This window comes from Erythrolamprus reginae, chromosome 1, assembly GCF_031021105.1.
Source record: "Erythrolamprus reginae isolate rEryReg1 chromosome 1, rEryReg1.hap1, whole genome shotgun sequence".
NCBI classification, from domain to species: domain Eukaryota; kingdom Metazoa; phylum Chordata; class Lepidosauria; order Squamata; family Dipsadidae; genus Erythrolamprus; species Erythrolamprus reginae.
Window position 1 is genome coordinate 171,486,859 of NC_091950.1, and position 18,604 is coordinate 171,505,462.

The 18,604-nt window shown below is 39.9% G+C and overlaps 1 protein-coding gene across 3 annotated transcripts in view; it reads left to right on the forward strand.

The window, feature by feature from the left end:
- KYNU (kynureninase) overlaps positions 1-18,604 on the forward strand; it is a 150,618-nt gene that overhangs the window by 59,404 nt on the left and 72,610 nt on the right. For all 3 annotated transcript variants that reach the window (XM_070731466.1, XM_070731471.1, XM_070731458.1), the window contains one exon: positions 693-775. In XM_070731466.1, coding sequence (XP_070587567.1) covers positions 693-775 — 83 coding nt within the window. The remainder of the gene's footprint in view (positions 1-692; positions 776-18,604) is intronic.

The window sequence follows — 18,604 nt, forward strand, 5'->3', positions numbered from 1 at the left end:
TGCAGACAAAATTTGGGTTACTACTTTTCATTCTCAGCCTTATGTGAGATTGAGATAAAGAGAGTCATTAGAATGCCTGGAAAATTAAAAGGCACCTTTCCTTCTCTCTCCTGTCTTTTTCTATGGCTTAATGGCTATATTTGCTCTTGCTTCTCCATCACCGTGGTTACTTGGACTCTGTTTGTAATACTGAAAAGTAACATTAAAAAATCCGCAAACAATGCAGCACAAAACACTATTAGATAAATGTTGATACATTCTCTGTTGCATTTCAAACAACAATAGGAATAATAGTAATACATTTCTTTGTTTCAATGCCACCCATCTTATCATAGGCAATTCTGGACAGTTTATAACTAAGGTAAACAAAGATGACAAGATGCAGAGCAAAATACTCATGGATAGCGATAAGAGTCTTATCTATCCATTATCCATTTCCAGTATAAAATGCCTCTATCAGGGCCTCAGGCCAATTAACAGAGCCAAAGGCTGGGTGTAGATTGCACCTCAAAGAGGATGATGCCCCATAGGGCAGACTGTAGCAGAAAAGGATCCCACCACCTAGACTTTCTTGATCAACAGGATCCACTGCATTGGCAGTTTCTCAAGTAATCTGGAGGGTTACCTTTCATATGTACAATGTGTATTATAGTATCCTTGCTTAATATATTTCCATCTGTTCTTTCTTTCAGAGGTGTCCATGGTCATTTCAATGGTAAACGTCCTTGGGCCTTGGGAGATGAGTGCATTGTTGAACTTATGGCTGAGCTTGTGGGTAAGAAAAGGCCACTTTAAATGCTTTTTCTCCAACTTTATATCATGGAACTTTTCTTTGTAGATGTTTCTGGCCTTTTTTTCTGCTCTGATTGCTTCTCACTAAGCATGTGAAGTTAACACTGTATTTTAAAACGGTGAGGTGTAAAGATTTAATGCAGACAACACTATATGAGCAAATGTATATCACTACGCTAATTGAGTCTGGATTCTGGAATCGCCATGAAGTACTTGTTCTAAAGGAAACTTGGCATCCCTACAAATGTATATTCACCTCACAGTGAATCAATTATCATTCCTTTTGTTTACAAAGCAATGGTTGCCTGTTACATGGTAATGTATTTTGTTGCTTCAAGAGAACGAAATGCTTAATAGGGCACAATATGATCTTTAAATGATTCAGAGATCACGTATAGGGCAAAGAAAGGATCCGGGCCAATGTTCCCTCTAACCGCGCGCAGCATGCTGGGGCGCAGGGAAAAACAAGCTCAGCCCAGAGTTTTCCATGCCAGTGCGATGGACCCGGCGCCCCGTGGGCTCTAAGCCCCGCCCGGCTTTCTCCGGCTCTGTCACTGCGTGCCGCTTCCCCGTTGGCCTTGACGTCAGCGTGGCCCCTGTTGCCAGGTGGGGATTGCATGCAAGCCCCTGCCTCCACGCCTCCGTCTTCCACCGCCCTGCTGCCTGAGCCCGTTTACAAGGGGCTGGTGGAAGATCCGATGTCGCTTTTACCTCTCCCCCCCCCCCACCTTTAGCAAAAACGACATCGGGTCTTCCACCAGCCCCTTGTAAACGGACTCAGGCAGCAAGGTGGTGGAAGCGGGAGGCGGGTGGAGGCAAGGGGCTTGCATGCCCCCCTCCCCATGGCACAAGGTGAGCACGGCAGTCAGAGCAGCAGGGGCCTCCTGACGTCGAGACCTGTGACGGCCAGCAAAGCTGCTGACAGCAACCAGCTGTGAAGGAGTCTCAAAAGCCTCCTGAGGGGGTTTAAAGTAGGGCCTGGAAGATTGACACCCCCCCCCCCCGCCGCATTTTGAAATGGAGAATCTGGCAGTCAAAAGAGATGTGAGATGTCCATTGTGAGTGCTGAGACAATGGGAGGAGTTGTGAAACTTCGGAGACAGGGGTGGGGGTTGGAGAGGGAGGACGGAGCTTCGGAGAGGGAGGATGAAAAGGTGGGAGGGGCTAGGGCTGATTGCCTGGCAGCACGTCCCTTCCCCACCCCGGTTCCCTCCAACATGGCTGGGTCTCTCTCTCTCTCCCCCCCCCCCCCCCCCGTTTTGGAGCCAATGGAATCTGCTCCAGGAGGATCCTTCCTTTATTTCTTTATTGGCCAAGTGTGATTGGACACACAAGAGAGGAGAGATAAACAAATGAGAGAGTGAAGGAGGGAGAGAGGGAGAGGACGCAGGAATGAGAGAGACCTGGAAGGAGAAAATGAGAGAGAGGGAAAATAAAGAGAGAAAAAGAAAGAAAAGGGAAAGAGAGGGAGGGAAAGAGAAGTGGAGAGGAAGGAAGGAAGGAGAGATGAAGGGAGAGATGGAGGGAGGAAGGAAGGAGAGATGGAAGGAGGAAGAATGAAATGAATGGAGGGAAAGAGGGTGGAAGGACTTTTGGGGGGGGGGGCAATTTTGTTTTTTCTCTCAACATACATTCAAACAATACAATGTACCATCTAATTTTCCATGAATAAAATGCAGTATTTTCTTTTTTTAAAATAATAATTTTTATTTACATATAGACAATACAAACACACAGATCATATACAAAAAGACAAAAATACAATATACATCCCCTCCCCCCCTTTGGCTGACTCATCGACAGCCTCCTTTTATATTCTTTTACGGTATTGTAACCATTGGTTTTATCTGTAGTATATAATTTATAATACTAGGTTTTAATTTCTTACTCTATAACTTATATAAATATGGTAGGTCTTTGACCATTTTTGGTTTAATTTATTTCCTTATCACGCAGCACTACTAGTATTTGTTCTTTTATTCAACCACATATAGAAATCTTTCCAAATCCAGTAGTATTTTGTATTTTCTTGCTCTTTTAGCTCCAATGTTAATTTGTCTGCTTCTGTGCAGTCCAGCATTTTTTTAATTAAACTTCGATCGTTAGGCATTGATTCGTTTTTCCAAAATTGGGCTATGGTTATTCTCGTTGCTGTTATTAGGTGTTGGGTCAAATAATATTGTTCTTTTTTCATATTTTTTTCAATAATACCAAATAAAAATATTTCCGGTTTCTAATTTAATATTGATTATTTCTTTTATCCATTTTTAAAGTTTGTGCCAAATTCCCTTAATTTGCGCATAGGTCCACCACATATGGAAGTAGGAGCCGTGTTTCTCTCCACATCTCCAACAATTGGGTTTGAGGTTAGCATACATCTTGCCTAGCCTAGCTGGGGGCATGTGCCACCTGTAAAACATTTTGATTGCGTTTTCTTTATAAGAGGTGGATCTGGTCATTTTATAGTTGGTGTGCCACATTTTTCGCTTTGATCCAAGTGAATGGAATGTCCAATATATTTAGCCCAGGCTATCATATTGCCTTTGACAATTTCTTCTAGATTTTGGTGTTCTAGCAATAGTTTATATGTATTGGTAATTGCTTTTTTATTTGGGCCTAATAAAATTTTGTCTAATGGTAGGTCACTTTTCTGGATTCCATATTTTTCTTTGTCTACCCGTAATCTGGATTTTATTTGGTTATAGGGCCACCAGTCTATTTTAATTCCTTACTCTTTTAATTGTATTAGTGGTTTCATGTTTCTTTCTTTCTTTCTTTCTTTCTTTCTTTCTTTCTTTCTTTCTTTCTTTCTTTCTTTCTTTCTTTCTTTCTTTCTTTCTTTCTTTCTTTCTTTCTTTCTTTCTTTCTTTCTTTCTTTCTTTCTTTCTTTCTTTCTTTCTTGGATTTGTATGCCGCCCGTCTCCGGAGACTCGGGGTGGCTAACAGCAACAATAAAGCAGTGTACAATAGTAGTCCCATTAATATAAAAGAACCAAACATACATACATACATACCATGCATAGAATTGTAAAGGCCTAGGGGGAAGAGGGTCTCAATTCCCCCATGCCTGATGACAGAGGTGGGTTTTAAGCAGCTTACGAAAGGCAAGGAGGATGGGGGCAATTCTAATCTCTGGGGGGAATTGGTTCCAGAGGGCCGGGGCCACCACAGAGAAGGCTTTTCCCCTTGGTCTTGCCAAGCGACATTCTTTAGTTGACGGGACCCGGAGAAGATCCACTCTGTGGGACCTAACTGGTTGCTGGGATTCGTGCAGCAGAAGGCGGTCCCTGAGATAATCTGGTCCGGTGCCATGAAGGGCTTTATAGGTCATAACCAACACTTTGAATTGTGATCGGAAACTGATCGGCAACCAATGCAGACTGCGGAGTGTTGGTGTAACATGGGCATATTTGGGAAAACCCATGATTGTTCTCGCAGCTGCATTCTGCACGATCTGAAGTTTCCGAACATTTTTCAAAGGTAGCCCCATGTAGAGAGCGTTACAGTAGTCGAGTTTCGAGGTGATGAGGGCATGAGTGACTGTGAGCAGTGACTCCTGGTCCAAATAGGGCTGCAACTGGTGCACCAGGCGAACCTGGACAAACGCCCCCCTCGCCACAGCTGAAATATGTTTCTCTATTGTGAGTTGTGGATCGAGGAGGATGCCCATCCATCACCCTGGGGGGTCAGTGATTCCCCCCACCCCAGGGTAATGGACGGACAGATGGAATTGTCCCTGGGAGGCAAAACCCACAGCCACTCCATCTTATCATGGTTGAGTTTGAGTCTGTTGACACCCATCCAGGCCCCAACATCCTCCAGGCACCAGCACATCACTTCCACCGCTTCGTTGTTATCTAGTACTTGTGAATATTTTAACATTTCCCCTATGCTTATTGTATTTGGGAAGGTTAATGCCTCCATACTTGAGAACCATAGTGGTACTTTGGTATAGTGTTGTTTCCTAATTATATTCCAGGTGTCTAATAACGACCTTCTAATCAAATGTTGTTTGAAGTAGGAATGTGTAGTGGCCTTATTGTCCCAAATAAAACTATGCCAACCAGTCTTTATGTCATGGTCCTCCAAAGCTAACAGTCTTATATTCTTGAGTTGTATCTATTCTTTGACCCATGCTAAAACTGCTACTTGGTAATATATTCTGAAGTCGGGTAAGCCTAGTCCCACTTGCTTTGGACTGTCTTGGATCCATTTAAGTCTAATTCTTGCTTTTCTGCCTTGCCATACAAATTTAGATATTAATTTTTCTAGATTTTTAAAGAAGGTTCCTTCTAATTTAATTGGAATTGTTTGAAAAAGATATAGAAATTTAGGTAGTATGGACATTTTGATTGTTGCGATTCTTCCCAGTAATGAAATTGGAAGTTTGGCCCAGCCTTCTAATTGTGATTTTGTTTTGTTTATTAACAAATCGTAATTATCCTGTTTTATGGTAATGCATTTAGATGACATGTTAATTCCTAAGTATTTAGTTCTTTCAGTAATTTCCAATTCTAATTCTGTAGCTAAATGTTCTTTGTCTTTCGTTGTTTTTGGTCATAATTTTGGTTAACTTTATTAAAACAGATCAGCAATTCCTAAATTCATATATCTAAATAGAAAAATAGAAGTTTAAAAAAGAGCAAGCAAAACGATACTCTAAGCTTCATCAACCCTTCTCAAACTCCAATTTCTTCAATCTGAGCAGAACTTTGAACCAAACCCTTTTCTTTTTTCTTTTTTTGTATCCCCTTTTAATCCCCTTTTCCATTTTATTCTTTCTATTCTTCCTTCTAGGAAGAAAGGATTTTGTTAGAAAAATAAAGGGGTTATTGGATCAAACTTTGGACACTTGACAAGTTAGTTATGATGGTGGCCATGTCACAGGGTTATGTGAATATCTTTTGGTATGTTCCAGCAGCTGCAGGGATTCACTTAACGACTGTGGCAAGAAAGGTGGTAAAGTGAAGCAGAACTCACTTAATAACTGTCTTACTGAGGAGATAGAAACATTGGCCTCATTGGTTCATTTACTTACCATTCAAAGTCGCAACGGCCCTGAAAAAAGTGACTTATGCCCCTTTTTCACACTTAGGACCTTAGCAGCAGCCCGATGATCAGAGGATCAAAACTTTGCTGCTGTTTCATTTTTATGACCGTTGCTGTATGTCCTGAGGTCACGTGACCCCCTTTTGTTTCTAACTGATCCACACCCAGGCATGGAAATGTGCCGCTCAGACATTATACTTTTCTGCTCACACCGAAAAAAATTAGAGGTAACACTGATCTGGGCAGTTTAAATTGTTACTTGCAAAAGTCAGTTCCAAAGGTGCTTTTTCAAGAGGCAACTGGGCTTTCTAGATTTCTTTGAAGTCATTTCACTTCTCATCCAGGAAGCTTCTACAGCTTTGACTGGACAGTGGGAAATGGAAGGATTTATACCAACTGGAGGTTTAATCTGTGTCAGTAGGGTCACTTGAGTGGTGCAAATGGGTGTGGAGCCTTCTTGGAGGTGGCCCTAATGAGCTGCTAAAAGAATGTAAATTACCAATTGTCTGCAAGGAGTATAAATCCTTCCATTCTCCATCATCCAGTCAGAGTTGAAGAAGCTTCTTGGTTGAAAAGCAAAACATTTCCAAGGAAAAACCAGAAAGTCCTGTTGTCTCTTTGAAAACAGCACCATTGAGACAATCATGACCTGGATGATTGAGAATCTCTAGAGACATTTTGCAGAAGTTAGTATTTCTCTAGAAGCACAATCAGTTCCCAGTACTAGTCATAAAAGCAATAGATATCCTCTCAGGTGAAGGAATGGCACTGAACAGTTCTAGCATAAATTATTATACTGTGAGTGACATGAAAATGCATTATCTCTACAAATGCATATGATTATGAATGTGGATAATAATTATACTGATTGTAAAGTCTATTGTTTTCTCAATTAAATGTTGTATGAAGGTGTTACTTGTCCTTCATATCTAAGTTAAAGGAAATGTTCTCCTTTCAAGACATGTGGGGATATTTCCTAAATCAGCCTTGCTCTATATTAGCAAAATATATCTGTTTTACTGAGTTAAGCACTGAACGTCCAAAACTCGTCTTCCTTTTTGGGTTTACCTGATAAAGCCCTGGTTATACAAGGGATAAACTGAAAGGCACATTTTCTAAGATAACAGCTGAAAGTTTTTTTCTATTCCTTTCCATAAGTGTGCTTTATACACATTGTAAAATGGACAGACCTTGAACAAATAGAAAAAGACCCTGTTTCCGTTTTGTTTCAAGATTGTCCAGTTAAATTGTACCATCAATGTGGTTTAGCTATAATTTACATATTTGCTGCAAAATGGTAACACAGAGAATTATTCAAGGGTGTTTGAAAAGATGCCTATAACAAAAGAAAAAGCACCATGTTGTTTTCTTTATTTTAGATTTTTTTCTCCTCTTGGTAGTCTTTTAAAGTCACTGCTGTCATATAGCAAAAATTTAGAGACAAGAAAAAAGAAAATACCTACTGTATTTTTCAGAGTACTAGACACACCAGAGTATAAGATACACCTTAGTGTTTGGGGAGGATAATAGGGGGGAAAATCTGCCTACCAAGGATTCATTTGGCTAGCTTCTTTAGTCTGGTCAGCTTTGAGCGGTTTTGAGTGTGAGGGCAAACTTTTTATCCACTGGCTGGGGATGAAAAACCTCTTCTAAGGCACAGCTGATCGTCAGAGAGAGAAGCAGTGAGAAAGGCAGGTGAAACATAGATCACTTCACTTACTAGTGCCTCGCTAGGGTTGAAAAACAGCTTCTAAAGCACAGCTGATTATCGAGGGGGGCCCTCAATGAGAAAAAGCAGGCAAAGCCGGGAAGATCGCTTCACTCCCAAGTGCCTCATTAGGGCTGGAAAAAGCTTCAAAAAAGCTACAATAGCAGTATAAAACAGCCAAATTTTCAACCTCTTTTTGGAGGCGGGGAGTGCGTCTTATACTCCGAAAAATACGGTAATTCCAAATGCATCATGGAAACCTCCTTGATTAATTTTGGTTGCCTACCGCATTCCTTCATTCTGTATATAATATGCACATAATAATAGTCTAACTAATAAGCATTCCATTTATGAGTAGATTCATATATATTATAATCGCTGTAGAATTAATTCATTCAGACCCTTTCCTAAATATATATATATATATGCAGTGGGTGGATGGATGCATTTATTTTGTGTATTCATATATTACTTTAATTTACATTGGACTTTGGCTTTTTTACACAGAGCAACACAAAAAAACAGCAACAAAAATAAAATGTTAAAACAAGAACAAATGCAAAATGCAAAAGGTGCAGTTATCAGGCACTTTTCAATCCTTGAATGTCCTCTGGAAGAAAGTTGTTTACTAATTTCTGCAAAACAATTAATCGGTATGCTAATTAAACCTCAAAAAGAGGCTCTTCTAAAGTATATGGGCTGCAGCTGGAAAGCTTTTCTTGTAAGTCCTTGCTCTGTTGACCTCACATAATTAGGGAACTGCCAGAAAATGTTGGTAAATATTAAATGTTGGGTGAATCAGATTTGTCATTTTTTTAGTCCCACAATTTGCTAAGTACCAAGCCATATTAAAATTAGCATTTTTAATTCCACCCAGAAATTTATTGGCATCAATGCACATAACATAGAACAGGTGTTACATATTTGTGGCAGCCCTCATTTTCAATCACATGAAGTATTAAATTTTGCAGCTTCTGATTTTTCTTGAAATACTGTCCCAGGTGGACCACACTGATGCTATCCAAACATACAATAGTCATCAGACAAGCAGTGTTGGTGGACCACTCTCTTCCAATCCACTAGGCAGATTTGGGCAAAGATGCCCTTATTGATTGATTGATTGATTGATTGATTGATTGATTGATTGGATTTGTATGCCGCCCCTCTCCGTAGACTCGGGGCGGCTAACAACAGTGGTAAAAACAACATGTGACAATCCAATATTAAAACACTTTAAAACCCTTATTATAAAACCAAACATACATACAGACATACTATGCATAAAATTGTAAAGGCCTAGGGGAAAAGGGTATCTCAGTTCCCCCATGCCTGGCGGCAGAGGTGGGTTTTAAGAAGCTTACGAAAGGCAAGAAGGGTGGGAACTATTCTAATCTAATCGAGTCTGCGGAGAGGGGCGGCATACAAATCTAAATAATAAATCTCTGGGGGGAGTTGGTTCCAGAGGGCTGGGGCCGCCACAGAGAAGGCTCTTCCCTTGGGTCCCGCCAAACGACTTGGCCAAGGTTTTTATCTGCCTGTCTAAGAACAGTTAGATTAGAATACCACTCCGTGAAGAGTGATCATCAGAACTGCCAGATAATCCTGTGCATACAGCAACTTGGCCTTACTGGAATTAAGCTTCCGCCTATTTTGCCTCAGAGATCTCAACTGTCTTCAAGCATTGAGTCAGGACTTTCACAGCATTCTGGCCCAGCCTATGAAGAAATTTGAAACAGATGAGATCTCACTCTGAACCTATGAATTACTTATCAGTTAAATCGGGAACAACTGAAGCCCAATGTCCCAATTCCTATTGGTTGCAGGAGGTGCAAGAGGATACCATGATCAATGATATCAAATATTAATGTGGTGCCTTGTTGGGATTGCGAGGGTTGTATTCAGTAATGGGTTGCAAATCCCATCACTACCAGTTCGCGCGCAGAAGCGTCTGGGGCAGGGGAGCCGAGCCTCTTGCCGCCACTGCTATCAGTTTGTATATCTAGACTGTACTGATAGCAAACCACTGCTGTATTCCTCCATTCAGGCCCAATGAAAATAATCAACCTGAGCAACTAATTCTATATATATACATCCCGTGCTCATTCTGACTGAAAGTGGTCCACATAATTCATTTTGGGGACAATCTATAAATGGGGCTCCACCACCTTCTCAACATTTCTTAAAATAGCAATGGTTGGTTCAGGCAAGACTTCTTTAGGGCAGGCACTGTACCACTGACTCCTTTAAAGTGGAATGCAGTAATTCTTTTCTCATTTTTGATCTGCACAGGCTGCCGATCAGTTTCCAGTCACAATTTGAAGTGTTGGTAATGACCTTTAAAGCCCTACATGGCATTGGACCAGAATACCTCCGGAACCGCCTTCTACCCCATGAATCCCAGCGGCCGATAAGGTCCCACAGAGTTGGCCTTTTCCGGGTCCCGTCGACTAAACAATGCCGTTTGGCGGGCCCCAGGGGAAGAGCCTTCTCTGTGGCGGCCCCGGCCCTCTGGAATCAACTCCCCCCCAGAGGTTAGAACTGCACCCACCCTCCTTGTCTTTCACAAATTACTTAAGACCCACCTGTATCGCCAGGCATGGGGGAACTGAGACACCTCCCCCAGGCTTTTACATTTTATGTATTGTATGCGTTTATGTGTTGCATGGTTTTTTAAGTGATGGGGTTTTTTAACTGTTTTTTTAATATTAGATTTGTTTTCCATTGTAACATTGTTCTTATTGTTGTCATGAGCCGCCCTGAGTTTTCGGAGAGCGGCGCCATACAAATCTAATTTTATTATTATTATTATTATTATTATTATTATTATTATTATTATTATTATTATTATTATTATTATTCTCCTAGGATCTCCAAGGCACCAGGAGATTATGGATCAAGTTAACAGAGTTCGTACTTTATCAATTCAAACCTTTATTGTGTACAATGAGCTTCCCTTAGTGTACCCCGTCCAACACAAATATATCTCCCAGTGAAAGAAAGAAAATCCCTAATCCAGTAAATAATGTTAACAAACGCAAAATCCTCTATAGATATACGTGCATAACATTACATTATAATATATTGCACCCATATGAACATATTGCACATTGTGCTAACCCTGCAAGTCTATCATACTACATAGCGTATTTTTAGGAGTATAAGACACACCGAAGTTCTAAGGCGCACCTTAGTTTCGGGGGAGGAAAATATGGAGGGAAATCTGCCTACCAGATATCCATCTGGCTAGCGTCCTTAGTCTGGTCAGCTTCAGTACATTATTTTATCCTCTGGTTAGGTTAGGGTTTAAAAAAAAACCTTATTCGGAGAAAGTAACGATGAAAGAGCTTGCAAGCCAGTAAGAGCTGGGAACATCGTTAGTGCCTAGTTGAGGCTGGGAAAAAAGCTTCTGGGGGATTAAAAAAAAAGCTACGTTCAAAGTACAGTACGCCCAAATTTTCAGCCTCTTTTAGGGAAGAAAAAGATGTGTCTTATAGTCTGAAAATTACAATACTTATGATGTTATTTTGCAATCTGACATCCCATGGATAAAAGCTGTTCTTCAGCCTGTTTGTACAACTGGCTGTGCTTGTATATCTCCTGCTCAATTGTAGTGGTCAGGCAGAAGGTCTTCCTGTCCATCCTTTCATAACGGGGGATGGGAAACTATTAAACAAAGTGTTTGGATGACATCTGGTCTGTGCACGACCATTGCGGAAGTCAAGCATCTTAATATACCATGTATATTTTAATATACAGGTAGTCCTTAACTTACAACAGTTCATTTAGCGACCATTTAAAGTTATGACACTGAAAAAAGTGACATAATCGTTTTCACATTTATGACCATTGCAATATCTTTATGGCTTCTTGATCATAATTCAAATGCTTATTTATGACAGTTGCAGTGTCTGGGTGTTATCTGATCATCTTTTATGAACTTCTGACCAGCAAAGTCAACGAAGAAGCCAGATTTACTTAACAATGTTACTAATTTAACAACTGTAATGATTCACTTAAGAAATGTGGCCAGAAAAGTCATAAAATGGGCCAAAACCCAATTAATAAATGTCTCACTTAGCAATATAAAATTGTGGTTGTTGGTTGAGGACTACCTATATATGATACGATATAGATCTGAACATGAGCTTGTACTCTTTGTTTTGTAGAAAGACCCCCCAAAAAAACCTTTTTGTCTTTCTACACTCATATTCTAGGCAGTGCTTCCACCATTTTATCCCCTAGAGATCCCAAGGATCTACCTGGTTCACAAAGAGAAGTTCCTTTGAATGCTTGTGGATCTCTGACCTATGAATCATGACTTAGCATTGGCCATTTAAGGCAAGAGGAAAAGTGAAGTGCACTTTGAAGGCTTGTTAGTTTTTACTTTGGAAGATCTGGTTTGGCTAAATTATATAACTTTATCCCTAGAAGAGATCAGACAGGTTTCTATCTTTATTTTTACATTATTGTTATTTTATCTTGGTTTGGCTGGACTTAATATTTTATGTCATTTTGTTTTAGTAAATTGTTCCCCGTATTTTAAGACTTCATATGGATGTTTTAATATTCCTATAGTATAGTATATCATATAAGCCACTGACCGTCACTTAGATTGTAATGGGATAGAATACATAAGTAAAGCTTTAAGTAAATGATACTGCCACAGGGAAGGCAATCTTTACATCCAGTCCTATCACCACCACCACCATTATCATACCCCCTTATACAATAATTGATACCCATGAGAATCCCTGGTCATTGTAGTACTTTCTCCTATATCACATCTGATTTAACCTAGCTTGTCCTAGGTTTATGGCTGCTGTATCATGCAAAGCTGACTGTCCCAACCTTTCTTGAGCTGCTGGTTTTACCTAGAGAATCAGATGTATTTTTTATTTGTTTGTCAAACATGTACAAGATAGCAGGTATAGATATAAATGTAAGCAAAGTAAGTACAGATAAATGAGGACAATAGGACAGTAAGACAGATATGTTTAGGCAGAATGGTGCGCTTATGCACTCCCCTTACAGACCTCTTAGGAATAAGGTGAGGTCGAACGTAGACAGTCTAAGGTTAAAGTTTTAGGGGTTTGGAGAAGAAACCATAAAGTCAGATATTCAGCATTGATCATTCTGTTGTTGAAGTTGTATTTTCTGCAAAAAAATAGTTTGGAGTGGTTTACATTAAGTTTGAATCAATTGTGTGCTCATATATTGTTGCGGTTGAAGATGAATTAGTCATTGACAAGTGGGACATTGTGGCAGATGATTTTACAAACTACATTTAGATCAGATTGAAGGTGACGTAGTTCTAAATTGTCTAAGCCCAAAATTTCAAATCTGGTGGAATAAGGTATTCTGTTGTGAGCAGAGGAGTAGAGGACACTTCTTGTGAAATATTTCAGGAGTCTTGATTGTATTAATGTCCAATAGGCAGAGCAGGTTCCAGACAGGTGATCTGTATTCGAGAATTGGTCTAGCAAATATTTTTCATGCTCTGGTTAGCAGTGTAATATTGCCAGAGAAGAAAGACTAGATTAACAACTCTTAGTACTTTTTTGGCAATGCTCTTATAGTGGGATCTGGCACTTAAGTCATTAGATGTGAGTAGTCCAAGGTCCTTGACAGAGTGAGGGTCATCTCTAAGGTCTTGTCCTCCAAGCTTGTATTTTGCGTTCTGATTCTTTTTGCCAATATGTAAGACAGAGCATTTGTTGGTTGAAATTTGAAGTTGCCAGTTGTTTGACCATTCTGACCGTTGAAGTTGCCAGTTGTTTGACCATTCAAAAAGACCGGTCAAGGTCTTTTTGAAGGGTAGCAGCATTGTCAGTGGTGTTAAATAGTTTAACATCATCAGCAAAGAGAACACAATTGCTTATAATATGATCACAGAGGACTTTTATGTAAAGTATGAGGAGTGTTGGTCCTAGAACGCTGTCTTGAGGGACACCACTGTTGACAGGTGCAGGATTTGATAGGGCACTCCCTATTTTAACCTCATGTTGACTGTTCGACAGGAATACGGTTATCCAATCATGTAGGGGTCCAGAGATGCCATAAGATTTTAGTTTCAGAAGTGGATTGTCATGCACCACTGAATCAAAGGCTTTACAAAAGTCTATGTAAATTGCATCTATTGTTTTACCCTGATCAAGTTTTGTAGTCCAAGACAAATTGGGATCCACAAAACAGCAGTTTTGCCTGGGAGGAAATCAAAGCACTGAGTGCAGCATAGCAACAAACAAAGCAATTACTGGCTGTGAATGTAACAGGAGAAAATGTAATGTAAAATCTGCCAGACAGCCAATAAATCTGTTTTTTACACATTGCTTCTTCCTTTGGTCAGGAAAAAAAAGAAATCTGTTTTTTTTTAATCTGACTTTTGCAATGAAACAATGTCATCCTTAAGCAAAAGGAGTAATAAAAAGTTTCCTCATGCAATACTAGATGCAGCTTTCATATACAGTATTTTTCCCATGCACACTTCTTTGAATATGAGTGAACTTTTATAATTTGGAGTGGCATGTATATTGTTGTAATATTTTATTATTTCAATGTTTGTGGCATAATCAGCCAGATGTTCTGGGCGAATATGGCATTTCTGTCCACCTATCAAGTCCTTCCCAATACTGCTAGTTTTCCAGTGGTGCTTCAGATATTTTGGAATTGCATCCAAAACCAGTACTATTGGTACTACCTTTGCTTTCTTTTGCCACTGTCATTCTATTTGTTATTATTATCATTGATGGTGGTTATATTTTTATTTAATGTGTTTGTTTTCAAAACAGCACTTGAATTCATTTTATAGTGTCCTTTCAGCTGTTTATAATTCCTTGGTCTGAGAATCATATTTTAATTTGGAGCTTTATTTCTTAAACCAGATTTGCAGACATAAGACCATTAAATTTGCTGGTCTTATGCTAAATTTGCTACCATGAACCATACCCCCCCCCCCCCCATGCCCCGGGTATTTTACATTTCCCTTGCCCCAGTGTTTTTTTATGTCTAAATTCCAAAGAATGGTTTTGGCATTCATGTTCCAAGCTTATTGTTGCAAATTTCACTTTACTGATTTCACAGCAGGTTAATTCTCTCTCTCTCACATTTCTCCCCATTTTTACAAAGGGGACAAATTATCTTTTCAAGAATTCCAAATTGTGATGCCATTGTACCAACCATCTCAATTGGATAATTACCAGATGTTTTGCCTTTAGCCTATGTGTGTGTGTGTGTGTGTGTGTGTGTGTGTGTGTGTGTGTGTGTGTATGTGTGTATGTGTGTGTGTGTGTATAAAAAGCAAGTACAGGATAAAACCTGATTAGAATATTCTTTGCTCACTGTGGTATTTTTCAATAAATGTTCATTTTCATTTAATAGGATGCAACATATTTACCTGCAAGGAAGGTGGTTTCTGTAATGTACTTGTCATATAAAAATAAATTAATTTAAATAGTTTGTTGTTGATGCTTAACACTCTACAGAGGAGGGGGAGGAGAAGGAATTACTGGGGCTGGTTCCACAAAACAGTGAATATTGAATATCTCTCACGGGATTTATTCAGGAACAGAATAATGGCTGTACAAAGCATTTCTTTTTGCCATTTAAAGGTTTACGGCTCTGTAATACCTGGCTTTTTAAATGAGCACACATTTTCTTTTAAACGAAGGCTGCAATTGTTAAATGCATTGTGAAATACAAACTCAAGGTCGTTGAAGGCCTGGACCCTCTCAGTCCATTTTCCACCTCTAGTTAATATGCTGAACAATGTAAGAAGGAAATAGCATATTGTGGGGCTCCCTCTCACGTCTTCCTTCTGCATTTTATTAATGTGCTATAACCTTGCCAGTATTATCTGCTGATGGGATGAAATTATCCTATTTCTCATTTCCTACATTTGTATTGAGTGAATATAATGAATCCTTTCCAAAGTTACAGTAGAAGTAATGACCAAAGGTGAGTGTGTATCTGCGTGTCTGCATTTTCCTTCACAAAGAAGATTTATAAGAATGACATCTGGGTATTTAGGCTGTCCATGGATTTTTATTTATTTATTTATTTATTTTGGTGGATGAATAATGAGACCAAGGGAACAAACTTCGTTTTGTCTACTGGACACTTGTTATTGAATATTGTAATAGCTTAATCGGATCATAGAAACATTACTTCCAAAATGTGGTGCGGACTGTGAAGTATCACCATTTTCCTAGGGTATACATAAACTGTTTTGTTGTCATGGAAATCTGATAAAAAAAGCTTTTAATAAATATATCATTGTAAAGAAGCCCACATGAAAAATGTGATGTCATATTCAATATAGGATATTGTAGACTTCTGAAGGTGAACTTCAGATTAACCATTTCTTTCTCAGCTGTGCTTTATTGTGTAAATGACAGAAAGTAGCTCTATTTATTTTTCCAATACACTTTGAAAGAAAATCAGGCTATAAAAGGAGAAGGTCTTGTTCTAATACTTTATCTATACCGAGTTCATAAATTTGTAGCAAAATCTCGAGATTTTTGACTTTTATTTGTAGACGATACTAAACATGACCCTTGATGGAATGTACAACAAAAAAGGAAGGTGATGGTTTTCACCAAACTGACAGAGGATATTATTACTATAAGGTCTTTTTTGCAAGTCTTATGGAGTGCTGTATTACTAATTGCTACTAACCTTTAATTTTATAATTAATAATTACTACTTAATTTTATAAAAAGCTCTGAAGACCCATTTATTTGCTCATGATTTCCTTGAACCAAGTTTTTTGTATTTGGAATTCAGGACAATTCTATTATTTTGAAAGTGCTTGAGGAAGATTGTGTAATTCATTTTAACTTAGGTTTAAAAAATGTTTCACCACACTTTCCTGTACATCATTTTTATTTTGTAACTCACCAGGAGAGAAATTGTGATAAGGATAAAGCAGATATCCTGAAATTTGTTCTGTGCATGCATTGAATTAGAATATACCCTTCTAGAATACAAATACTGAGGGACAATATATAAAGAAAACAACAACTACATTGCCAGAGGAATTTGCTTGCTAGCCTGGAAACTAGCATTATTTACCACGAAAGTTCAATGGCTAGGTAATAGAGTGCCAATAAAAAGTGTTTAAGAAAGAACAAAAGGGAAATGAAAAGAGTTATTCTTCCTCTAAGACAGTGTTTCCCAACCTTTTTTGAAGCCGTGGCATGTTATTCACAGTTAGAAAATCCTGGGGAACATTGGGGGGGGGGGGAGGCTAAAAAAGTTTGGACAAAAAAAATATCTCTCTTCTTCCCTTTTGTTCTATTTCTCTCTCCCTCTTTCTCCCTCTTCCTTCCTTCCTCTTTCTTTCCCTCTCTCTCTCCATCCCTCTTTGTTTCTCCCTTCCTTCCTCTCTTTTTTGCTCTCTTTCTCTCTCCCTCCTTCCCTCTCTCTATGTCTTTCCCTCACCCTCCTTCCCCCCTCTTTCACTCTCTCTCTTGCTTTCTCTTTCTCTCTTGCTGTCTTTCTTTCTCTCTCCCCCTCTCTCTCCCTCTCTCTTTCTCTCTCTCTTTCTTGCTATCTCTCTTTTCCTCTCTCTCTCTTTTTTGCTTTCTCTCTCTCTCTCCCCCCTCTCCCTCCCTCTCTCTTTCTCTCCCTCTCTTGCTATCTCTTTTTCTCTCAGTAGCCATGGGGCGGCGGCAGGTTGGTCAGCTGTGAGGCGGAGCTCCGGAACAGAGGCACCGACGGAGGCGACTGGACGTGTTGCTAGATGCCGTACATGCTGGCGTTGTGCTGTGCAAGGGCGTGGGGCTGGAGCCTCCATCCCAGCCCAGCCAGTAGACAATTGCCAGCCACGCAATGCCAGCATGTATGGCATACAGCAACATGTCCAGCCGCCACCGTCGGTGCCTCTGTCCTGGAATTCTGGCTCGCAGCCGATCACCCTGCCACCGCCCAGCGGCTACTGCCCGGTGCCGCTGCTGCTGCCACCCTCCTGCTGCCGCCACCCTCCCGCTGCCACCCTCCCACTGCTGCCACCCTCCTGCTGCCACCCTCCCGCTGCCGCCGCCCTCCCGCCGGGCCCCAAAGCTCACCTGTTGCCACCGCCAGGGAAGCTCCAGCTGGGCGGGGTGCTGCAGCTGCCGGAAAACTTGGAAGGTGCAAAGAAGGAAGCTCAGCTTCCGGTCTCACAACTTTTTGCTCTTCGCACTCTCAGCAAAAAGTTGCGAGACCAGAAGCTGAGCTTCCTTCTTCGCGGCACACTTGACCATGTCTCGCGGCACACTAGTTGGGAAACACTGCTCTAAGAGTTATTTCATTGAGACAATATAATGCAGAATGTAGTTCTGACACTGTACTAGACTTCTTAAATTCAATTTGACTTAATAAGGATGTTCCAGTCATATGATTGTTATTTTTACTTTTGCAAATAGGAAGAAATAATTGCCATGGGGTCCAAAATTCACGCATAAGATCCCAAAGCAACTGTAGATTGCATAATATCAGTTATACTTTGTAATCAAATTGAAGTATAATTTTACAGGTTTTCTTCAGAATATAATATGTCTGGATCAACCCTGTGTTATGGTTTATCACATATCTCCACTGGTGCCATTCTTATTTCTTAACAAGACTGTTAAAATGTTCAATGGAAGGCTTTATGTATCTCAGGATTGAACTCTGTGAGCTTGGTTGTTTTCTTGCAAATGTTTCATTACCCAAGTAGGTAATGTCATCAGCTAGAAGGGGGTGGAGTTCTGTTTATATACTGGTGGCTTCTTCTGTCAATATTGGTGGAAGTGGTCTTAATCATTCTTTGATTGAATTGTTGGTTGCTGTTTGCTAGTTGGTGGAATGCTAGTCTTGGTATTAATCTCTGCTTATCTCTAGGTAGATTTCTGGCAAGAGGGTGTTGTAATCTTTTGACTTTTTGAGAGTCTCCTTTGAATGGTATGCGGGTGTTGCATTTGAGGGAGCTATGTGGAAACTCCACTGCTGAACATCAGAGAAGCTATAGTATTGTTTAAATTCTCCAATTTTCCCCCCATTAAAATCATCTGTGATTTCTTCCCTTTCAACACCCAC